This window comes from Microcaecilia unicolor, chromosome 5 (genome assembly GCF_901765095.1).
Source record: "Microcaecilia unicolor chromosome 5, aMicUni1.1, whole genome shotgun sequence".
NCBI lineage: Eukaryota > Metazoa > Chordata > Amphibia > Gymnophiona > Siphonopidae > Microcaecilia > Microcaecilia unicolor.
The window spans coordinates 157,821,390-157,847,344 of record NC_044035.1 but is presented as its reverse complement, the minus strand read 5'-3'; the positions used below and the strand labels follow the sequence as shown (position 1 = coordinate 157,847,344).

General features: G+C 42.9%; 1 protein-coding gene across 5 annotated transcripts in view; it reads right to left on the bottom strand.

Moving 5' to 3' along the window:
* MICU1 (mitochondrial calcium uptake 1) overlaps window positions 1-25,955 on the bottom strand; it is a 407,340-nt gene that overhangs the window by 85,734 nt on the left and 295,651 nt on the right. For all 5 annotated transcript variants that reach the window (XM_030203485.1, XM_030203487.1, XM_030203486.1 and 2 more), the window contains one exon: window positions 2,552-2,634. In XM_030203485.1, coding sequence (XP_030059345.1) covers window positions 2,552-2,634 — 83 coding nt within the window. The remainder of the gene's footprint in view (window positions 1-2,551; window positions 2,635-25,955) is intronic.

Sequence of the window (25,955 nt, the reverse complement as noted above, 5' to 3'; positions counted from 1 at the left end):
GCTTTTGATACTTTTGAAACATAAGATTCTCTGAGCTCAATTGGAAGTAATGAGGATTTTTAAAGATAAGATTCTCTGAGCTCAACATTGCCCTGCAATGGCAAAAGGATGCAAGTACCTTTTTTTTTTTTTTAAACTACTACTACTTAACATTTCTAGAGCGCTACTAGGGTTACGCAGCGCTGTACAATTTAACAAAGAGAGACAGTCCCTGCTCAAAGAGCTTACAATCTAATAGACAAGTGAACGGTCGGTCCGATAGGGGCAGTCAAATTGGGGCAGTCTGGATTCACTGAACGGTAAGGGTTAGGTGCCGAACGCAGCATTGAAGAGGTGGGCTTTAAGCAAAGACTTGAAGACGGGCAGGGAGGGGGCTTGGCGTAAGGGTTCAGGAAGGTTGTTCCAAGCATAGGGTGAGGCGAGGCAGAATGAGCGGAGCCTGGAGTTGGCGGTGGTGGAGAAGGGTACTGAGAGGAGGGATTTATCCTGTGAACGGAGGTTACGGGCGGGAACGTAAGGGGAGATGAGGGTAGAGAGGTAGTGAGGGGCAGCAGACTGAGTGCATTTGTAGGTAAGAAGGAGAAGCTTGAATTGAATGCGGTATCTGATCGGAAGCCAGTGAAGTGACCTGAGGAGAGGGGTGATATGAGTATATCGGTTCTGGCGGAATATGAGACGTGCAGCAGAGTTCTGAACAGACTGAAGAATTTGCTTCCTTTTGCCGCTGAAGGCAGAACTGGAGGCAATGAGGATGACTGAGATGGGATAGGAGGTAGTGTTCTATTGTGGATTAAAAGCAGGTTAAAAGAAAACAGAGAGTGGGGTTATATGGTCAGTATTCTCAATGGAGAAGGGTAGATAGTGGGGTTCTTAACATATTTATAAATGATCTAGAGATGGAAGTAACTAGTGAGGTAATTAAATTTGATGACAACACAAAGTTATTCAAAGTTGTTAATTCACAAAAGGATTGTTAAAAATTACAAGAGGACCTTATGAGACTGGGAGACTGGGCATCCAAATGGCAGATGACATTTAATGTGAGCAAGTGCACAGTAATGCAAGTGAGAAAAAGGAACCCAAACTATAGCTACGTAATGCAAGGTTCCACATTATTAAGATGGACTTGGGGAAAATCCACTGCTTATTTCTAGGATAAGCAGCATAAAATATATTGTACTATTTTCAGATCTTTCCAGGTACTTGTAACCTGAATTGGGCACTATTGGAAACAGGATGCTGGGCTTGATGGATCTTCAGTCTGTCCCAGTATGGCAATGCTTATGTTCTTATGAGATTGTGATTAAATATTTTTTCTTTCCCTCTCCCCTCCAAATAGGAGTCAGCAAGACTGGGAAATATTTGTTTTAACTAGGTACCCCTTTGAAAGAAGTGTACCTCAGGAGTCTGCCTTATCGGTGATCTTATTTAATCTTTATTTGGCTCCAGGGCTGTCAAGAGACAAAGCCAGGCCCAGGGCAGGGCAACTGCCCCCCTTCCACTCGGGCTGCCACTGCCCCATGCACCCCTTACCTTCCTGTGTCTGCTCCTCTCTCGGTCTGGCACTTTCCTGTTCCTATGTGCTGGGACCTTGGTAATCATGTTAACGCAATCACCTGGGTCCCAGGTGCAATCACACAGGAGCAGTACAGAGACATACCAAAGTAGCAGAACCTTCTGCCTGCCTCTGGAAGCCTCCCCTGTACCAGGCTCCCCCGCCCTCCCCCTCTCGGCAACCCTGTTTGGCTCCCCACATGCATGTATTGGCTGAACTAGAAGCTCATTACTGCATTTATGTAGACTACATCCAATTTCTTCACTCAGTGGCATCCTCTATACTGGATGCCTTTAAACCCATAGATTGTCTGTCAAAGAATGGATGTTGATTAATAGGCTAGCATTGGTACAAGCAAAAGTGAAGTGATGGATACAGTGATAGAGAAGCTCCTCATGTAGGTTATGGCAATCACTTCCACAGTTTTCCTGTAGCCTCACTAAAACCTACACTGCTCCCTGCTTCTGGGGATCTAAAGTCTCTTAACTATTCCCTTCTCTCTAAACAAGACCTAGCAAGAAAAGCACAACTGAAGCCAGTTTAAATGAACGTCTTTAGTCAAGATGCATTCACCATGTGATTTAAAATATAACACCAAATTCATTACAGTTCAAACCAAAAACATTAACAATTCTTTAAAGAAACATTCACTGGGCCATCAGCACAAAGACAATCAGTAACAGTTTCTACCTTACTCAAACCAGAGCTCTCACTCTCATGAATCAATGCTGCAGTCCCTTACACACTTTTTGCAGATCAATTTCTGACACTACCCCCTTTCAGACAAACTTTCAGGACTGTTGATGCAATGACCAGTCTAGAACCATGGAAAGATTAAAATAGGGGAAAAATCCCCTAGTGGTTTGCAAATAAGGGCCCATGATAGCAGAATTCCAGCATTCATTCCAATTGAGTAGGAAGAAAAAGGAGAAAGAAAGAGCTACTGGGTGAAATAAAGGCATGTACAGAGGATAGGAAGATAGAAAAAAAAATTACCTGCTCAAATTCTTCCAAGTCAACTTCTCCATCTCCATTAAGATCAAACATCTTGAAGGCAATCTCAAAATTCCTCTGAGGAGCTACACACAAAAAGAAATGACAAACATGACATAAGAAAATGAGGACATTTTTCTTCCAGCTCACAGTTAAAGTAGGGTGTGGGGGGTAACCAGCAATGAATCTGCGATTCCTCTTAGCCAAAAGCAGAGGGGAAAAGATTCTCTGCAGAGCAAAAGTGACATGATCTACTTGGAGGCCACAATACTCACTAAATTTACCAGTTTTATTTTTGTTAAAATACTTACTTTTAATTAAAGGATGTTTCAAGCAAAGAGAAATGATTTTCAGCTAATAAGACATCAAAAAAATAATCCTTTTATCGTAAAATTGAGAAACTGCTGGGGAAACATTACCACTTAATGACTGATTGAACTCACATTTAAATGAGCAGGACCAAACACTAATACCTTTTAGTGAAGTATATGGGAAAGTGATTCCAAAAATACAAACAAAACAAACTGTGATTAACTTTACTACAGTCATTGGGGACAGAATTATTGTTGTGCAGTGGGCAGGTGTGGGGTATGGCCAGAGGCAGAACCTCCATTCTCTGGTAAAGCATTGCTCTACTAGAAAACAAGTGTGTTGAGATCCAATAACCTTCTCTGTCTTACACAGTGCATCACATTTTATCATGTAAGACAACTGAGTATTTTTGAGCCTATACAGCATCCATTTAAAAACTTTTAGGGCCAATATTCAAAGCATTTAACCCAGAAGGAGAAGCTCCTGCCCAGTTACATCATGCTGGTATTCAGCAGTATTTAACTAGATGAATCACTGAATATCCACTCTGACTGCCACAACACTCCAGTTAGTGCCAGGGCAGTCTAGGGATCCATCTGGGAGTTATGATATTCAGTGTCAGTGCCCACATAGCTAGTCGGGCATATAGAACTATGGTTAAGACCTGTAAAAGCATAAAAAGCAGTCCCAAGCATGTACGGCACTAGCAGCCATACCCGGTTAACTTCCTGGCACTGCCAAAGTCCCAGATAGGGCCCAACACTATCTCTAAATGTGAATCCACTTCTTTCCCTAACCCTGGGGTTGCTCCTCCCCCACCACCCACTATAGATGGTCCATCTTCTTCTCCCTTATTAAGATACCATCAAAATTCTGGGCGTGATTTTTGATTCTAAGTTGTCGTTTAAGCATCAAATCAATTCCGTTCTTCATTCCACACTTTTTTGCACTACATCGCTTTCACTCTCAGTCCTTTTATGGAATCTCTTCTTTCCAATTAGACTACTGTAATTCTCTTTATTCAGATCTATAAAACGTCTACAACTCATTCAATCTAACTCCTCTTACTCTCTGATCTATCTATATGTTCCATCTTTGCTTATACCCTACACTGTCAATTAAAATGTTCTATTACGTATTATGTTGACATTGTAAGTAGTATACTATAATCTATGATCTCTCTCTTACCCAAGGATCTTCAGATGTGTTAACCAGGACCACTAATAATATATAGTGTGGTTATGTAGAACTAGTAGATTAATGAGTATATTGGGATGTGAGATAAAAAAGCATTTTGCGAAGGCAGAAAGATTTTTGATGTATGATGGATACTATGTGTTGACACAGGACAGCTAATATATAGAAGGATCATTATTTTGTCCTGCTTAGGTTTTTCTCGAGTTGAGTTTTTTCCCAGCATGGTTTAAAATTATGATAATTGGATATTAAGGACCTATGATAATAATAACCCCACAAAGTCCCTGGAATCCTCTAATTAAGGTTCCGTTTCACCAATTGGTGATAGACCAGGGGTGGAGGTGTTGAGGTCAGATTGTTAAATAAATAATATAGATATTAATATTAATAATATTAATAATTATAATATATTATAATATATTATAATATAATATTAATTAATTAAATATATTAATAATATAATATATATTATATTATTGGTGGTCCTGGTTAACATATCTGAAGATCCTTGGGTAAGGGAGAGATCATAGATTATAGTACACCAAGGAACCCAATTAAAGGAAAAATAGAGAAGTAGTATACTATGCCATACTTTGTATTGTTATTTGAATATTTTTACTGCTGTAATTGTCTATTGCTCATGTTTGATTTATTCTTATTGTACACCACTTTGAGTAACTTCCTTCAAAAAGGCAGTAAATAAATCCTAATAAATAAATTTACCACCTGATATTTGGCAGGCAGCGCAGTTAGCTGCCACTGTTGGCGCTAACCCCAGATATTCAATGCCAGGCCATATCCAGTGACTGGTCTTGAATATTTGGTTGCAGTTTTGGCCACAGTAACTTAACCGGCTAAGTGAGTATTCAGCGCTAGCCGGTTATGTTAATAGCAGTTACAGATAGGTCGCTTAAATAGCAGGCCTATCTTAACCGCTCAACTTAGCCAGTTTAGCACTGAAAATTTGCAATTAGATGGCTAAGTCGTGCAGCATACCTGTTAGCGGCTAGCCACTTTGTGCTAACATTCAGTAGAGATAACCGGCTATCTCTCAATGAATATTAGCGCTTAGCTGGCTACGTGCTATTTAACTGGCCGGGAGCCATTCCTGGCTAGTTAAACAGCATTGAATATTGGGCTCTTCGTGTGGAAAAATGGCTTACTGCGATATGTGTTACTACTACTACTACTACTACTATTTAGCATTTCTATAGCGCTACAAGGCATGCACAGCGCTGCACAAACATAGAAGGAAGACAGTCCCTGCTCAAAGAGCTTACAATCTAATAGACAAAAAATAAATAAAGTAAGCAAATCAAATCAATTAATGTGAACGGGAAGGAAGAGAGGAGGGTAGGTGGAGGCGAGTGGTTACGAGTCAAAAGCAATGTTAAAGAGGTGGGCTTTCAGTCTAGATTTAAAGGTGGCCAAGGATGGGGCAAGACGTAGGGGCTCAGGAAGTTTATTCCAGGCGTAGGGTGCAGCGAGACAGAAGGCGCGAAGTCTGGAGTTGGCAGTAGTGGAGAAGGGAACAGATAAGAAGGATTTATCCATGGAGCAGAGTGCACGGGAAGGGGTGTAGGGAAGGACGAGTGTGGAGAGATACTGGGGAGCAGCAGAGTGAATACATTTATAGGTTAGTAGAAGAAGTTTGAACAGGATGCGAAAACGGATAGGGAGCCAGTGAAGGGTCTTGAGGAGAGGGGTAGTATGAGTAAAGCGACCCTGGCGGAAGATGAGACGGGCAGCAGAGTTTTGAACCGACTGGAGAGGGGAGCGGTGACTACGTGGGAGGCCAGCAAGAAGCAGATTGCAGTAGTCTAAACGAGAGGTGACAAGGGTGTGGATGAGGGTTTTGGTAGAGTGCTCGGAAAGAAAGGGGCGGATTTTACGGATGTTGTAAAGAAAGAAACGACAGGTCTTGGCAATCTGCTGGATATGAGCAGAGAAGGAGAGAGAAGAGTCAAAGATGACCCCAAGGTTTCGAGCTGAGGAGACAGGGAGAATGAGAGAGCCATCAACAGAAATAGAAAACGGGGGGAGCGGGGAGGTGGGTTTGGGGGGGAAAATGAGAAGCTCGGTTTTGGTCATATTTAATTTCAGGTGGCGTTGAGACATCCAGACAGCAATGCCAGACAAGCACGCTGAAACTTTGGTTTGGATGCAAGGTGAGATATCAGGGGTAGAAAGGTAGATTTGGGAGTCATCAGCATAGAGATGGTAGGAAAAGCCATGGGATGAGATTAATGAGCCAAGGGAAGAAGTGTAGATAGAAAAGAGGAGGGGACCAAGAACAGAACCCTGAGGTACGCCGACAGGCAGAGGGATAGAAGTAGAAGAGGATCCACCAGAGTGAACACTAAAGGTGCGGAGGGAGAGGTAGGAAGAGAACCAGGAAAGGACAGAGCCCTGGAATCCAAGTGAGGACAGGGTATCGAGAAGTATGCTGTGATCGACAGTGTCAAAAGCAGCGGAAAGATCAAGAAGAATGAGGATGGAATATTGACCTCTGGATTTAGCCAGTAATAGGTCATTGGAGACTTTAGTAAGCGCAGTTTCGGTTGAGTGGAGAGGGCGAAAACCAGATTGTAGTGGGTCAAGAATAGCATGTGAGGAGAGAAAATCAAGGCAGCGGCGGTGAACAGCACGCTCAAGTAATTTGGAGAGAAAAGGAAGGAGGGAGATGGGTCGGTAATTAGAGGGACAAGTAGGGTCAAGTGAAGGCTTCTTAAGGAGAGGTGTGACCACAGCATGTTTAAAGGCAGCAGGGACAGTCGCAGTGGAAAGTGAGAGGTTGAGAATGTGACAGATAAAAGGAATAAGAGTAGGAGAGATGGCATTAAGAAGGTGGGTGGGAATGGGATCAGAGGAACAGGTGGTACATTTTGAGGAAGAAAGGAGAAGTGTAGTTTCCTCAATAGTAACTTCAGGAAAGGAGGAAAGGGAAAGAGGGGAAGGAGAGAGAGGGGAACGGACTAGTGGAGGGAGAGCTGGTGAGGTAGAGAAAGCAAGGTTTATCTTTTGAACCTTGTCGTGAAAGAATTCAGCAAGGGTCTGAGGAGATAATGAAGGGGGAGTTGGGGGAGGGGGCACCTTGAGGAGAGAGTTCAATGTGGTGAAGAGAAGTCGAGGATTAGAGCCAAGAGAGTTGGTCAGTTGGATATAATAATCCTGTTTGGCACGTGAAAGAGCAGATTGGAAGGAGGTCAGCATGAACTTAAAGTGTAAGAAATCAGCAAGGACCCGAGATTTCCGCCAGAGGCGTTCGGCGGAGCGGGTGCAGGAACGTAGGTAGCGGATATTAGAAGTCAGCCAAGGTTGGGGTTTTGTACGCCTTACAGGGCGGGTCATCAAAGGTGCAAGAGTGTCTAAGGCAGAGGATAGAGTATTGTTGTAAGAAGAAACAGCCTCGTTGACAGACGTGGATGGTGCCACAGTAGAGAGGAGGTTTGAAACATGGGAGGAGAGAGATGAAGGGTCAATATCGTGAAGATTCCTAGATAAATTAGATAGGATAGGACGGGACTGGGAGGGAGGAGATTTAAGTGTGAAAGTTATAAGATGGTGATCAGAGGAGGGATGATCAGAGGCAAGGAAACTAGAAGGTTTTGCAGTAACCATGTGTTAACTATATTTTAAAAAATATATTTTGGAAGAGATGTGACATGGGCATAGAAGAGTTAACCAGCTAGCATGCTGGGATTACTGCACACTAACTGGTTAATGCAGGAGCGCTTAGTGCCTGCTAACTAGGAGGTAGTAAGTGCTCCTGCATTAATTTTTTGTAGGTACTATGTCCTAATGCAAACATTAATGCATGACCTGAAAAAAAAAAAAAAAAAGAAAATGCTCTAAAAATGTGCTGTAGTAAATCTGGGCTTAGCTTGCAGGAAGTTCCGCATTAGCACACACTAAGCCCACATTTCAGCGCACTTTAGTAGAAGGACCCCTTTGTTATTTACACTTTACATGCGACTATCTCTCAACGGACTCGAGTTGCTTTGGACAAAATGGGAAACAATACACCTTAAATTTTCATGCTTAATTATTCACCATCCAACTGCACCCTAATCCTATTAACTACTTGATGCTTTAGCAAGATTGATCAGTCATATTTAGATCACGGAATCAATTCCAGCTTGCGACTTGGAGACAGGGACTGCAAAAGTGGAATAGGTGATTAAAAAAATTTTTTCATTGGTGAAGGATGGAGGTGACAGCATTTGATTTTGCTATTCTGTCATGAATTTGTCAATGCTCCATTTTATTATTGTTTGGTCATTTTCAAACCCATGTTCTGTCGCCTCTGAGCTTCCAAGTATATTCAGCAACTATTTATCAAGTCATCAGATCTCCAAAAATTATTAGAAAACTTGAATAAGTGTTCTGAAAGTGCCTGGAAAGAACGCTTTTGCCTTCCTTGCTCATTGTGGTGGCTGAACTCCCACACACAGCGGAGCTTTATATGGCAGGATGAAAGATGTCTCACAAAAAAATGTTATTAACTAAAACAATTTCAGTTAAATTTGAAGAATAATAAAACAGCAGCTATTTATCTCAAAACCGCAAACAGCGGTAACTGGGCTGCGTAAATCTCAATGAAGCTCCTAACGCCCTATATGCTAGAAAAGGTGATTCAGTCAAAACAGACCTGCCTCGGGGGATTGGAAAAGCAAAATCTTCAATGCTCACTAACGAGCCACATCCTGGCGGAATGCTCAAAATTGTAAAAATTGTAATAGGCACTAAAAGCTTTGCGGCAAGTGATTGATTAACTAAGAGGAGCTTGGATCTGAAATAGCTGGGGCTATAAGAGATCAGATAGCCCACTTTATATATTTATCTGATGCCTCTCTGTCTTTTAGTGTTTCTCTTATAGGATGTGTTAGTTGAAACAAATGTTTTTGCATTGCCACTTGTTCTTGCTTTCCCCTTTTATTTTTATGATGACTATTTGGATTTCTTCCAAGTACTTGTGACCTGGATTGGCAACTGTTGGAAGCAGGATACTGGGCTACATGGACCATTGGTCTGACCTAGTATGGCTATTCTTTTGTTCTTCTGTACCTTGAATTGGAAATAAATTGCAGCAGAACAATGAAATTGATATTGAATCAGCACTGTAACAAACTGTTGCCCTGCAGCCTCAAGATATCTACATTTATATATTTACTTTTTAGCTTCTCGCATTTATTGGATAATGTGTTTGCTGTGTTAATCCAGCTGTACACATTGAAGTGAAGGCCAGCAAACAAAGTTGTATGTGATTGCTTTTGTCAGACAAATGTAATGCATTTATGAAAAGCTTTTGAGAGGTTTGCTTCCTTTTTTTTTTAATTCAGTGACATAGCGGTTGTTTCTCTACAAACCTTTATGAGACCAGTATCAGCAGTCTGGTCAGAAAAAGATTTTATTTCTCCTCAAATTTATCTCTCACCTGCCCGCCCTCAGCTCCCCGATAGCCCTCCTTTCCTTCCTGCCGCCGCCCTGAATTTAAATATTTTATTTTACCTCAAGTCGCGGTGGCGGCACTGAAAGCAGCAGGCTCGGCTGATGTATTTCCTGTTTTCGCGAGGGCGGGACACTGAGAGGGAAGGGAAGGGAAGGCTGGAGGCGAGGCGAGCCTGCTGCTTTTAGTGCCGCCACGGCGACTTGAGGTAAAATAAAATATTTAAATGAAGGGTGGCGGCAGGAAGGAAAGGAGGGCTATCGGGGAGTTGAGGGCAGGCAGGTGAGAGTCTGTGACCCTGCAGCTCGCGGGTAGGGGGGAGAGGCATGCCGGCTCGCACTCGCACAACAACCAGCTCGCAAGATGCCAAAATATTTAACAACCAGCTCTTGCGAGCTGGTGTGAGCCGGCTCCAGCACACCACTGCCTTTAAGTCTACCTTCTGTGTATGCCTACTGCTCAACCATCAGATCACACTCATTTTCTCTGGTCTTCCTCATTCCATTGTTCTGTTAGCTGGATTCCTTTGGTCTGACCTCTCTGTTTTGAGTACTACCATCTCTGCTAAAAGTCCATTCCAGGTGTCCACTACACTCTCAGTCAAAAAGTATTTTCTCACATTCTTGTTGTGCTATGTTATCTAGTACTGTTCTGCATCTGTTGTCCCATTCTTGGAGAAATTCAGGCGAGTCTGTGGATGTTGTGTTCAGTTCTATAGCACAACACTTCTATTGAAGCTTATTTATATAATTTTCCTGTTTCTATCAAATCTCTTTTCACTATATTCTTCTACCATTATGTCTCTCCATATAAAACTTACAGCACAGTCTGTGAATCATTTTTATTCTTCTCCTTAGATTTGCTTCTACCTTATAAATGACTTTAATAAAAGCGGTTTCCAGAAACATACCCAATGCCCAAGGTAAAGTCTCACCACAGATATGTACAAAGAAATTATTAATTTTATTTTTCATTAAGATACCCCCTTTTATGTATAGAAGTATATATGCACTGATGGTTTTGCTCCTGTTAATATGCTAAATTTCAGAAAAACCAACTTGGTGGGTTTTTACTGTTGAAAGTTTTATGTAGCTTAATATGGGCACTGCACTTATTCGGGCTCTGAAGGAACATTGCTGGGTGGGGAGGGGAGGCACGCTGGAGAAGCAAAGGCCTCTAGGGTGAATGGTTAGACATGGGGTACTAAGAAGCAGAAGTCATTTGATTGGGAATGGGTTGTACTGTTTCTCCCTTTTCTGTCCTTTCCCTTGTCCCATTTTTCTCTTTTCCACCTCCTTTTGCCTTCTCCCACCTCAACCTCTCCTCTCCTTCTTTTTTGCATCCACTATTACATACGTCTTCTCCTTCCCCTCCCATTGCCCGTTCCCACAACTGTCAGTTTAAAAATTTATGAGCCAAGTTTCTGTTCTGATTTCACAAATCTACAAACAGTGACTAGAAGAACTGAGCAGCAAGCAAGAGAACTAGAGAAAGAAGTGAGCAGTCTGAAGCATCAGCAATATATTCCCACCTCTTTTTTTTTTATTTTTATTACTTTAGGATGATTGCACCAATTCAAGTGAGCAGTATATATATGTCTTGCTACAAATATAATCTATATCAGCCAACATCCAGATCTGACCCCTTATATTTAAACAGATAGTCAATACGTATCCAACCTAGTACACCTTGGACTAAATCCCATATCCAGATCCCTACCTCCTTCTCATGATTCCTTTCCTTCCCAATGGGTAACTCATTTCACACTAAAACTGGGGATCTGTTCCTTCAGTTTCTGCTGTGGCTCTTATTAATGTGCAATCAGACAAACGGATTAATTTAATCATACATGATGGGCCTGTATAAAAATAGGAGAATTTTGGAGAGAAGTGGGGGATCAGACTGAGCTCCTGGTAGGGATATATTTGGACTTAGATTCCCAGCTCTCTGACTTTTAGGTGGGATGAGAGGAGACATAGGCAAGACTGTGTGAAATAGTATAAGCAAGGAAAGGCATCTGTTGGTGAATGGAGGACCATGATAACACTCATAGACACAAAGTGGATAGCCACGCCATGGTCCGATGAGTACAAAGCAAACCTCTCCCTCCGCTGGAGAACAAAAAAGACAACAAAAACAAGAGAAAAAAAACCTATACTACGAGAGGCAAAATAGACCTACTAACATTCTGGCAGCAATTCTATACAGACGAATGGACAACATCCACAGACTCGCCTCAATTTCTCCAAGAATGGGACAACAGATGCAGAACAGTACTAGATAACATAGCACCACTTCAAACCAGAACCTCACATAGAAAAAACTCAATACCATGGTTTAACGAAGAATTGAAAGAACTAAAAACACAGGTCAGAAGATTAGAACAAGCATGGACCAAGAAAAAAGACGAACATACACTCAAGGACTGGAAACAGCTACAAAGAAAATACAAATACACTATCAGACAAACTAAAAGAACATACTATAAAACGAAAATAGGACCAAACTACAAGGACACACACAAACTCTTCTCACTCATAAACAAACTCCTAAATACCACACCGGTTACCTCTAACAACATAAACACCTCATCCACAACTAATCTTGCGAACTACTTCAATGAAAAAATTATAAAGCTCCGACTCATGATAACTACCAACATCACTGAATACACAAGCATCCTTGAATGTCTAGATCCAAAACCTGGGGAAAGCCCAGCAGATCGACCATGGACCAACTTTGCCACGATATTGTCAGATGAATTCTCACAATGGCTCGGAAAATACGCCAAGTCACAATGCAAATTCGACATCTGTCCCAATAGCCTAATAAGATCCGCCCCCAAACAATTCAAAAAAGACCTCACGAATCATATAAACCACAGGCTTCAAAATGGTCTCTTTCCCACGGAGAAAGGAAACATCTTACTTACTCCGCTGCCAAAAGATGCTAAGAAAAGCACAATGGACCTAACCAACTATCGCCCAGTAGCATCTATTCCGCTCATAACCAAACTCATGGAGGGCATAGTGATGAAACAACTCTCTGACTACCTAAATAAACACTCGATTCTGCACGAGTCTCAATCAGGATTTCAGTCAAATCACAGCACCGAACCGGTACTAGTATCTGCAATGAACTCGTTCAAACAAGCAATTGCAACTGGTAACAACATACTCCTCCTACAGTTCGACATGTCCAGCGCCTTCGACATGGTTAATCATGGAATACTATTACATATACTAGAATACTTCGGAGTAGGAGGTACTGTTCTCAAATGGTTCAAAGGATTCCAAGTAACAACGAATGAGGACATATCACCCCCATGGATACCTGATTGTGGAGTTCCCCAAGGATCCCCCCTATCACCAACTCTCTTCAACCTACTGATGATACCTTTAGCCAAACTTCTAGCTAATCAAAACATCCCATTCAAACATGATCTAAACGAAAACACCAACGAGATCAACCAAAGCCTCCAAATCATGCACTGCTGGGCGGATGCATTCCAGCTGAACTCAACGCAGAGAAAACGCAATGTCTTGTACTCACCTCACAACACAACAAAAACAACTACTCCACAATAACCATACCATACTGTTCTCTCCCAGTCACACAAAATTTAAAAATTCTTGGAGTTACCATCGACCGAAAACTCACACTCGATACTCACGTGAAGAACACAACGAAAAAATGTTCCACTCCATGTGGAAACTCAAAAGAGTAAAACCTTTCCTCCCGAGATATATCTTCCGTACCCTGGTACAGTCAATGGTAATAAGTCATCTGGACTACTGTAATGTACTATACGCTGGCTGCAAAGAACAAACTATCAAAAAACTCCAAACAGCCCAGAATACCGCCGCCAGACTCATATTTGGAAAAACTAAATATGAAAGTGCAAAACCCCTAAGAGAGAAACTTCACTGGCTCCCACTCAAGGAACGCGTTGCGTTCAAGACCTGCATGATTGTACACAAAATCATTCACGCAGACGCCCCAATCTACATGCTAAACCTTGTGGACTTGCCTCCCAGAAATGCCATAAGATCATCCCGCAAATTTCTCAATCTGCACTTCCCCAGCTGCAAAGGGCTAAAATACAAGCTGATACACGCCACCACCTTCTCTCACATGAGCATGCAGTTGTGGAATGCACTACCTACAGCCTTGAACGCTATTGACGAAATAACCAACTTCCGCAAATCTCTGAAGACACATCTCTTCCACAAGGCCTACAAAGTGAACCCATAGCCTACAAAACTACCCCACCAATCCACCCAGTTATCACAGTCCACCTTCTTTCTCTCTTCCCTTACTCAATTATTATACATTACTAATTGTATCTGATATTATGCACAAAAGGGCACTGTCCTATCATGGTAGCAGCTAACGAAAACAGAATGCAGATGAGCAAATTAGTATTATAATGTGTATAAATCGTATTGTAATGAGATGAACTACCATTTTCCGATTGCCTAACTGTGAAAAATCTAACAGGAGGTCTGCACCTCTCGTTGGGGCTGCGCGGGATTTATTTGCCTCTAAAAACTTCTATAAATTTAACCCCCCCCCCCCCCCCCAAAAAAAAGAAACTGGGAAAAAAATGTCCAAGTGCTCGTCAGGGACGTCCTCTATGGACGTCCTTCACTCAAAACAACAACAAAAAAAAGCAACCAGCCGGAAACCTTTGTTTAGCCACGTCCAAGTGCTCGTCAGGGCCGTCCCTTTAAAGTGCCTAACATGGATGTCCTTCACTAACAAAAAAAGGACGTCCCTGACGAGCACTTGGACGGTTTTCCCCCAGATTGTTTTGTGATGGGTGTCCTTCTGTAATGACCACTGCCGGAGAGAGACGTGCGAGGACGTCCAAATCAAAAAACTATTTGGACGTCTCTTTCGATTATGCCCCTCCTCCAGGTCTCTCTCAGCCAATCACAGCGCGTTTAGCTGACACCAGTGACAGCTAAACGCGCTGTGATTGGCTGAGAGAGACCTGGAGGAGGGGCATCAGATGTGCTGCTAACATCCCGGGGCAGACAGAAAGGAGCAAGGCGGCTGGAGCAGAAGCTGCCGATAGCTGCCAGCAGCATCGGGAGCCTCCTGGTAGCCCCTTGATCTCCCTCCCGATTATGGAGACGACTTTTTATTTTTCTTTCAGTGAAGGATGTCCATAAAGGACGTCCTTGACATGCGCAGAGCAGCCAGCATAACGCTTGGCTGCTCTGCGCATGCTCAGCTGGCTGACTGGCTTGGAAGGAAATCCCATGCAAATGAGCTAGCAGCGACCAGCTCATTTGCATGGGATTTCCTTGATGCATTCCCATTGCTTACCAATTCGCTAAGGAATCGGTAAGGGAAGGGCTTTAATGATTGTTTAGGGGGTGCACTGGTAGACTAGGTGCATTTGTAATAGTCCTTCAAAGGCCACAAACCAATCTGGGTTTCAGGGGTAACTCAAATATGCACATTACCAGAATCTGTAAATGACTGTATGCACATTTCTGATTAATATTTGTAGCCTTTCAGGAATTGAAGTGAACTGCTTTGCATTAAAGCAAGACCCTGTGCACTCTGTAGATACTCATGGATTCTCATGCTTGCAAGAGCAAGGCTGTTAATCCTTAAATCAAGGCTAATTTCTAAAGCAAATGGTATAATCTGGAAATAAAAAGATATTTCTGTATGGAAACAGCCTTCTCAGGCTCCAACAATTCTCTCTCTCTTTGGTAGATTTGTACCCTGTTAAGTTCTGTATAGTACTTGGAACATAAGCAAGATACAAATGATTGTTATTTTTATTAATAATAATGAAATACTCATTCTGCATAAACCTTTGAAGTTATGTATTGAAAGCTTTGTTGTTCATGCATGCTAAACAACAGTAAACTAAATTTCTTCAATTTTAACATAAAATAATATTAGCATTAAAAAAAGATCTAATATAAACAGTTCTAATAATATGTTTGTCAGTGCTGCAGTACTGGCATAAATACTGCTGACTACGGATGTCTATGCAGGATTAATTGCATGACTGAACAACAAGATGGATTGCTTTGGTACAGACTGAAACGTTTGGAATTCTTATTAAAAAGATGCATTTCGCTTATGCATTATGTGCAATGAAAACTTTTCTGACACACTAAATAATATGACAACGTTGAAATGCTCCTCATACTCGGAAGCGGAACTTGTGGCACAGCCTTTGGGGTTTTGTATGTGTGGAAGGGAGGGTTCTTGGCCAGTTTAATTGTCAGAAGTAGGGGAATGCCATTTCTTTTGGAGTTCCAGGGCAATTTCTCCAAATGGGTTAGTTTTGCGCATACCATGACAGGAACGAACCTCACTCCTAAACCAAGGTATGTGGTATCAGTCTCTCACATTTACTGCTAATACCTGCAATAGTACTTGCATTGTGCCAAATAGAGCTTCTTTCTGGAGTTCATAAGATGTAATGTGTATAGGCAACTTATCCAGATGAACTTGGAAGTTCTTTTTGATTAAGTCTGTGGCACCCAAAATGGTGGAAAAAATGTCTGTCTCTTTTTGCCACATTTTCTTGATCTTGGACTGCATTTCTTGGTACTTGAGGTACTTGGAGTTCTTTGTGGTATTCTTAGTGAACAGATGAGTCCCTGATTTATAAGCCAGAGATTGTGTTCTGCAGTCCTTAAAGGCAAATGTTGCTATATTTATCCTTTAAGATATGGTGCAAGGGGGCTCTTTTGAGTATATATCTAATAATTTTCTTTCTATAAAGTCCTTCGCACTATTCCAGAACCAGTAGGAAAGTTGTGTTCATCAACCAGCAGGTGGAGATAGAGAACTGAAAACTGAGCCGAGACATATCTCTCCTGACATCCACAGTCCAGCGCCAACAAGCAGTAAGGAAAACTCAGAATAAACACAACAACCTGAAACAACTTGCTAATCTAACACTAACCAGATGAGTAAACATGTGTGGACCTCTCTTCATCTCTGGGCAAATTCTAGAGAACAAGGGAAATGCAGGAAGCACCACGCAAGGTGAAAGTCATTATTTGACCCAGTACTTCGAGAAACTTCAAGGAAGAATAGTGAGCCTCCTCATTCTTTCTGCAAAAGAACAGAAGTTCCACAGACTGGTTGATATGAAATGCTGATACCACTTTCAGAAGAAAGAAGGAACTGTGCGCAGGAAGACTCCTGCTTCTGAAAAGCAGAGAAAGAGATCCCGAGAGAAGAGAGCCTGAAGCTACGAAACTCTACATGCCAAAGCAACAGTGTGAAGAAACAGTGTGTTTTAAGCCTGTAAAATGTATTGGATATTTTCCTGCCTTAATTATGTCCTGAAGTGTATTTCTCCTATTTGGCCAGCAGGTGGAGTTTCATTGCTGTAAAGCTGTTACAGGGAAATGAATGCTATTTTCTTTAGTTTAACACAAATAGGAAGCAAGATGCAAGATGCCGTATATTTGTGAAATGTTGTGTTCTGGGCTCTGATTGGCTTGGAGTTTGAAGCTAATTAGCAGTTACTGGTTTTGAGTTCAGGAAGAAAAGACAGCAGGCTCTCTTTGCTGAGGCTCAGTGAACAATTATATGTCCTGATCTTCCTAGGTACTTTTTAGAAAGTAAACAAATGTTTAGTTAGTTTTCTAAGTGATCCATTTTTCAGTTACCTGTTATTGTTTGCTGATTGTAACAAAATAGTAACTGAAATAGTAATGTAATAAATATGTTAAAGAGGCAAAAAACATGCAAAAATGCACATAGAATTGGGCAAAGAATAGCAAATAAATATAAAGCAAACATATATATTAAAAGAACAGATATATATGTTTGTTTTATATTTATTACATTACTATTTCATATATAGTATGGTTTTATACTTGTATATTTATGTACATTTTTGAAAAAGATCTTTATATAGATTTTATAATTCATAGATTCATTTACTTTACAAATTTATTGTTTCATATATATATATATATATATATATATATATATATATATATATTTTTTTTTTTTTTTTTTTTTTTTTTGTGAGTATTATATTTTGGTGTTTTTACTACTTTTTTATATAAATGTATGTTTTTATAGACTCCTGATGCAGGCCTGACGGCCGAAACACGACGTGTCGAGTCTTCAAATTTATCAATAAAATTGTTTATCATTTAACATCCTCCAGTTTTCTGGCATCCTTGGTCGCTGTCCCACTTTTTTTGTTACATTGTTTCTACCGTGGGGTGTTTGAGTTCTCCGCGTTTCTGGCGGATCATCTCCCCCATTGTTTGCTGATTGCACATTTTCTGTCCACTGTTCATGTTCTGAGAATAAAACACATTTGTTTGTTCGCCCTGCCTGTCTGGACTAATAAAGAATCCTGGTGGTTTGTGTGTAGGGTCTGTGAGTGATTTCTGGAAACTGTAGGACCACTGGGAGACTTGCCCAGAGGCGGTTGTGACCCAGTCAGTTGGAGGAGGGTACTAGTGTACAGCACAAGTGGCAGGTGCAGGCAGACCTGAGCTGTGCTGGGGCTAGACCCTCTAAGTGGCTGTGGGCTAATCCCAGGTGGGTGGCTAGGCGCTTCATGACAAACAGCCACCAAGAATGCCGTCCAGTGTAAGAGCTTTCAAGGAAGCCTTCTGAGTAGCTCAAAAGGAGACTTCTGAAGATCCCAAAGGACTAAATTAAAGTTCCACTCTGGACATGGCATACAAAAGGGAGGCTGCAAGTGGCCAGTTCACCTCAAGAATCAAAAGATATCCAGCTGAGCCCCAAGAGGCATCTTCTTTAGTCAGCCCGTGAAACAGGCCAAAGCCGCAACCTAAACTTTTAAAGAACGCAATGCTAATTCTTTCCGAAGACCTGCCTGGAGAAATGCTAGGATGTGCGCGATCTGAGCAGAGAAGGGAAAAAGTCCGCACTCAGAATACCAGCACACAAACGTCATCCACACCCTCATATACACCAAAAAGGTAGACTGTTTCCCAATGTGAAGCAAGGTAGCAATGACCGAATCAGAATAACCTTTTCATCTCAACTAAGTCCTTTCAATGGTCAAGCTGTAAGACCAAAGGGGCATGAATCCTCCTTGAGCTCTAGACCTTGCTTCAGTAGATCATATACATGTGGAAGATGGAGTGGATACTTGTCCAGAAGTCAAATCAGGTCCTCATACCACGGCCTCCGCAGCCAATCTGGGGATAAAAATTATTCGACCATGGTGCAATGCAATCCTTTTCAACACAAGGTCTACCATAGACCAAGGAAGGAAGACATACAGTAGATGTGTCTCCAGCCAGGGCTGCAGTAGGGCATCGATCCCCATCGAGTTCGGTTCTTTCCAGCAGCTGAAGAACTCGGGCACTTTGGCATTCCTTTTGCCATCAAGTCCAGAAGAGAAGAATCCCATTAGTCCACTATCAGCTGAAAACCCTGGTTATATAACACCCATTCTCCTGGGTCCAAAGGAGTGCCTGCTGAGATAATCCGCCTCCACATTCCAGGATCCAGTGATGTGAGCTGCCGACAAGCAGAGATTTTTCTCTGCCCAACTCATGAAGGAGGCTGCCTCCACTGCCATCAGATGGTCATGAATCCTGCCTTACTTGTTGAAATAAGCCACCGCTGTCACATTGTCAAAGAAAACTCAGACAAGGGCCCCTGCCAGAAAGGGAGTGAAGTCACATAAGGCATTCCACACTGCCCTGAGCTCCAAGCGATTTGATGACCACCGAAACTCCTCTCCATGTACTCTGTGCCAGGTGGAACTTGTAATAAGCTCCTTAACCCGTCTTGCTGGCACCCATCGTCACCACCTCCCATTGCATTATCAGAAAGGGAGATCTGACAGTCAAATTCCTGGCGACAATCACTACTGCATACTCAGTCTGGCAGCCAGAGTCCAAGGAAGATGAAGGTTGTACTTCTGTGGCACCAGTGGCTAAGAAGAGACTCATGTAATGGCCACAAATGAGTCCTTGCCGATAACACCACTTCCATTGGCGCTGTCATTGATTCCAGAACCTGGACGTATTACTACCCAGACTCTGGGCCTGCCGTGTCTGAGGAGAAGACAAATCTGTTGAACCAGCTTTGACCTCCTGCATTCTGTGAGGAAGATCCTCTCACTTGCTGTGTCAAATAGAACGCTCAGATACTCCAGCATCTGTGATGGAGTTAGTCTGCTCTTCTTAAAATTGATCGTCCAACCAATGACTGCAGAAGACGGAAAACTTTGTCTGTTGCTGCCACTCTGTCCAAATAGGATGACACAATAATGAGCCAGTCATCGAGAAACAAGTGAACTCTGGTTCCCTGGTGCCAAAAGAAGGCCGCCACCACCATCATAACCATCATAAACATTCTTGGAGCTGAGGTGACACCAAAGGGTAAAGCACTGAAGTAATGGCCCAGCAGCGCAAAACGTAGAAACCTGTACTGTGGCAGCCATATGAGTATATGCAAGTATGCCTAACTTGAGATCGAGGGCAGTAAGAAATTCTCCCGCTTGAACCAAAGCTATGACTGCTCTTGGTGATTCCATGGAAAAGCTGGACACTCGAAGGCAGTGGTTTAGACCTTTGAGATCTAAGACCGGACGAAAGGTGCTTCCTTCTTTGGGACAATGAAGTAGATGGAGTATCTTCTTTGTCCCTGTTCAGCCGGGGAACTGGAACAATGGCCCGGAGCACCAGCAAGGAATCTACAGTGGCCTGAACCTCAAACGCCTTGGCTCCTTTTCGACAATGAGACTGCAAGAAGAGAGGAGTGACTGAGAAGGAGAACTCCAACTTGTAACCTTCTGTACGAATATCCAGAACCCACTGATCTGACTGATTTTGGCCCACTCCTCCCAAAACTCCTAAAGATGTCTTCCTACCAGAGGAAGAGAAGAGTGGAACACCCTCACATCACTGTGAAGCTCGGAAGGCACTCAGTGCACTAGCTGACTGTGAGGAGGACTTCCTGTCCTCATGAAAGGAAGATTGGAATGCCTGAAAGTGGAACTTCTTACCATATTGCCATCTTGAAATCGAGAGCCCCCTGAAGACGGATGACCAGAGGCTTTCGGTTTATCCTCCATCAACAGTCGCAACTTAGTTTCCCCCAGGTCTTTCACTAAATTACTAAGATCTTTTCCTAATAGCCACTTGCCCCAAAAAGGCAGTTTAACTAGACGTGACTTTGAAGCTGCATCCGTTGCCCAATGCCACAACCAGAGTTGCTGATGTGCCGCGGCAGCCAAAGACATACTGCAGGCCGCAACTCATAACATGCCATAAATAGCATCTGCCAAGCAGGTCAACCCAACTTCCAGCTGAGCGTTATGGTGCCTGTCTTGTGTTGCTGATTGCTGTTGCCACTTCAGCCATGCTCGTGCCACGAATGAGCTGCACACTGTTGCTTGAAGGCCCAAAGAGGCCACTGCAAATGCTTGTTTCACTGAGCCCTCTGGCTTAGCTTCCTATCCTGTAGGTCTTTCAGGGCGATGCATCCTTCCAATGGCAAGGTGGTCTTCTTAGTTGCTGCCATAACAAGGGAGTCCACTCTGGGAAGTTGCAATTTATCTTTTTCCTCCAGAATGGACAGAGGTAAGTTCCCACTCTCAGCCCCACGTCTGGTGAAACCCATACTGCTGTAATCAGGTCCTGAAAGTCTGGATGCATCAGAAAGGCGTTAGAATGACCTCTAAACCCTCTCATGATTGATGACGATGGAACTTCTGACACTGAGGCACAAGGCTCCTCAATGGAAAGCACCACCAGTGCCTTAGAAATAAGAGTACTGAGCTCCTCTTTATAAATCAACCTTCAGTACTTTTGGATAATTCCCCTCCTCAGAAGGGAGCTTTCCCTCCTCCAACAGCTCCATCAACGATGGCTTCTATGAACAGACAGAAGCCACATCAGATAAGGAAGGAGAAGCAAAGATAGTTTCATCTGCCCACTCATGAAAGTCTAAAAATGATCTCTGAATCACATTGAAGCAACTCTGACTGTCCCTGCTTCAGTAAATAGGCCTGGTGTAAGAACAATAAAAACTCTGGAGAAAACAAAGATCCAGATGCTGCTGAATGCTCTGTTGGGCCCTGAGGCTGTAACTCCCCGGCATATTTGGATCCTGCGCCAAATCCAAAGACCTGCTGCTACCAACCATTTCCTCCACAACCCGAGTCATTTACGGGAATTGTCATGTATTGTTTAAATTTGTTTTGGGAGCAATATCGTTATTAGTGCTTGCACACTTTTGGGAAAGTGTGTGCACTATTTACATTACTAGAAAAAAAAATTTCAAGGGGGGTGGGTTCCTGTTGTTTCAAGCAAAACCTGGCCCAAAACTCATGCTGTTTCAAATGAACACACATTCCTTACAATCTGCAATACACACAATTTGTACAAGAACATTTGAGTCCTATCAGAGATTACTGCAGATGCTTAGAGGAGCATTTTCAATAGGTCTAAATCTGATTTGGGATATTTTACAAAAAAAACGTCCAAATCTCCAGCAGCAAACAGGGCCATTTTCAAGCCAGAAAAACATCCAACTTTTTGTTTCGAAAATGGCCATTTGCTCTTTGTTTTTGTGCTCAGTGCATTTATCTTTCTGGACCATTTTCGGAAAAAAAAACCCCAAGGAAACAAACACACAAAACCAAGCCACTGGGATAGCATTCTTAGTAGACTGGTCACACAGACATCCCAGTACAGCAGTGGGCACCCTAGAAGGCACTGCAGTGCAATTCACATAAAAGGTCCCAGGTACACACCTCATCACTACCCCCTTATATTATATGGTAAGCCCTCCAAAACCCTACTGTACCAAACTGTACACAACTACAATAGCCCTTATGCCTGCAGATATCACCTATATGTAGGTACAGTAGATTTTAGGTGGGATTCAGGTGGGGTTTGGAGGGTTCACACTTTCCATCACAAGTGTACCTGCTGGTAGAGTGGGATATGGGCCTGGGTCCCCTTCTCTACAGTCCACTGCACTGACCAATAGGCTACTCCAGGGACCTGCTTGTTGCCTAGTAGGACTGGCCATAACATCTAAAGCTGTCATAGAGGCTGGTATGGACTGTTTCTTTCACATCAAGTGCAATTAAGAAAGTTCTCTAGCACTGGAAGTCTACTTCTACTTGCTCAGTCATTGGTGGAATTATGTCTGTTCTATAACACAATATGAATGCAGAATGGCAGAAAACTATAACTCCAAAATATTTCAAAACACATGATCTTTGCTATTAGAATTTTCTACAAATCTGAAAAACTCACTCTAATACTTATGGTTTAATATTGTATTTTATTAATATGGATACTTTATTGATTTCATACAACCATATAACCTGATAATGTAATAACACATTTATTACTATATTGATAGACACATTTTGCTTGATTGCCATAACATGATACATGTAAGTTTCACAGCACGATATATACTAGTTTTATTGTTATGGTTAAATTAGGGCTTACCTGATAATTTCCTTTCCTTTAGTCCTGCCAAACCAGTCCAGACGAATGGGTAGTTGTGCTTGTCCACCAGCGGATTCGAGAAAGAAAAAGAAAGTAGTTCATGTAACTCGCCCTCTTAAGGCCATGCACAACTGTAGAATGTTCAGTATACTGTTTAGTCAAGCCATGGTGCTGAACTTGAAATAATCAGAGAACCGAAGAAAGTAGAGACTGCTACTGGTGCAAAACCCTGGAGATGCTGCCATGCAAAAGAGAGGTGACTGTTGCAACTGTGACACACCAGATATATCCGCAACCCAGATAATAGGCAACTGCCATAGCTGTACCACAAAGGAGTTGCCTGCAATTCAGAAATCAGGAGACTGCCATAGCAGTGAAATAATGGAGACTGCTGCCATCCAGAAGCGAGATCACTGCAACTGAGAAATACCAGAGACGGATGCCCCTAAGAAGAGCACAGAGCGCTGCAGCCGGGAAATACCAGAAACGCCCTCAACCCAGAAGAGGGGAGACTGATGCAGCTGGGAAACAACAGAAATGTCTGGAACTCTAAAGAGAGGACACTGCTACAGCGGTGGAACCCAAGTTATGTCCGCAATCCTGAAGAGCTGAGACTGCTATAGCCAAGAAGTCTGCAAGCCCTCATAGAGGAGACTGCTGAAGTTGGGAACCCCAGGAACTGACTGCAACACAAAGCAAGAGACTACCATAGATGAAAACCACAGGAGGTGACTGCAACTCAAAGAGAAGGAGATTGCTGTAGCTGTGAAAACCAGGAGGCATCTGCAACTCCGAAGAGAAGAGCCAGCCATAACTGCGACATCCAGGAGGCATCAGCAACTCTGAAGAGAAGAGCCAGCCGTAGCTGTGACAACCAGGAGACGTCTGCAACTCTGAAGAGAAGCGACTGCTGTAGCTGTGAAATTCAGGAGGTGTCAGCAACTCTGCAGAGAAGAAACAGCTGTAGCCAGCTGCAACTCCTAAGAGAAGGAACAGCCAAAGCTGTGAAATCCAGGAGGCATCTGCAACTCCGAAGAGAAGAGACAGCCGCAGCTATGAAATCCAGGAGGTGTCTGCAACTCTGAAGAGAAGAGACAGCCGTAGCTGCACAAATCCGAAGAGAGGAGACTGCTGGGGTTGCACCATACAGACTGGGGCACCTGAAACATACAAGAGAAGATGGTCCCGCAGAAAAGAGGAAACTGCTGTTGTTCTACAGGAGGGATCCGCCACCCAAATAAGAAGAGATCGAAGTTCTGACAACATGCCCTGCCTAGACCTGAGAATAAAGCAAACAGCCATTAGTGATATGGTCATGGTGGAAGCCACTGGAATGGTGTTACCAACTGGGTGACTGCCAGGTACTTGCGACCTGGAGTGGCCACCGTTGGAAGCAGGAAACTGGACTAGTAGATGGACCATTGGTCTAACCCTATATGGCTACACTTGTGCTGTAAAATACAGGAGAAGAATACCACCCAGAAGAGAGGAGCCTGCAAGCAGAGTCAAGCAGCTTAACACAGGGACCTCTGGATTTCCACATACCCAAGAGAATCCCAACCCTGGAAAGAGGAAGGCCTCAGAGGGGAAGAAACCACCAGGTCACAGGAAAGTGGATTTCTGACCCCCTAAGTGATCCACTGAAGTCCTCACCTTGAGCCTGCTCTGAACGACGGCACTCGGAAGGGCCCAGCCACAGTCAGCTGCCCCGAGCGAGGAAGAAATTAAGAAGAACGGTAAAGCAGGGAGCCTCTCACAGCTCGACCACCACAGACCCAAACAGCTGCCAAAGCAATGGCCACATAGTGCTCTTACACATGGAGCCACGCTCAACAAGAGCCCCCACCACTAAGCTTGCATGATCACCATTCCTTTTTTTTTTAAACTAGAGAAAAGGGGCACTGTGAAAAAAAAAAACCCGTTGGTGAGATCACTGTATGACGAACAGCCCCCAAAACAAACCCCACCAGAAGAAACCATATGCACCACAAAGCGTACTGTAGGTGGGAAACTGCAGGTCTCTGAACACAGGGTGCCACCCAGATGGTCAACGGTGCAAGGAAAATAGAAACAAAACAGCAACACCGGAGCAGCCTCTTGACAGGCCAGCTAGGCTTGCCGAGTCAGTCCACTGCCAAGAAAATGAAGCATGACAACTCACCTCAGGAGTACAGGTTTAAAACAGGGGCACCCAGGCCCTCCAAACCTCATGCAGAATCCAGTACCGCTGCACCTCCACAGTCTGACCCAGACTGAAAGGGGAGGGAGGTAAATATGCCAGGGACCCGGCCCCACCGGGTTTCACCTCAGTTCCAAGCATGCACAGCATAACTGAAGGGAGACTCTGTTTTTGTGAAGGGATTTCACCTAACTACTAGTTAGGAATTCCTCAGGCCCAAAGCACCAGATGGGAGATGCATGTACCGGACATACTGAGCATTTTACAGCTGCGCCTGGCCTTAAGAGGGCAACTCACACAGACTACTTTCTGTTTTTATCTACATCCGCTATGGATGAGCTCAACTACCCATTTGTCTGGACTGGTCTAGGAAGGACGTAAAGGAATGGGTTGATTTTATTATACAACTTTGATTTTAATTGTACTGGTTTTCAGGAATGATATATTTTGCAGTCTAGACTTAATGTTTATTTAATACGTTATATGCCATTTTACTTATAACAAAGATGACATTAGTACTTCATTTCAATAATAATAATCATAACAAAAATAATTTGACCAGAATACCTCAATGAATATGCATGAGATAGATTTGCATACCAAGAAGGAAGGGCATGCAAATCTATCTCATGCATATTTATTGGAGGTATGCTGAAAACCTGACTGCCTGGGTGTGCCCCAAGGAATGGGCTGAGAAGCAGTGGGCTAGAGTATGCTTTTACTTTGAGGGCTTAGCTAAACATGGAACAACTTTGGGTTAATTGAAAATAAGCACTCTTGGCACTGAAAGCCCAGCAGGGGCTGGGT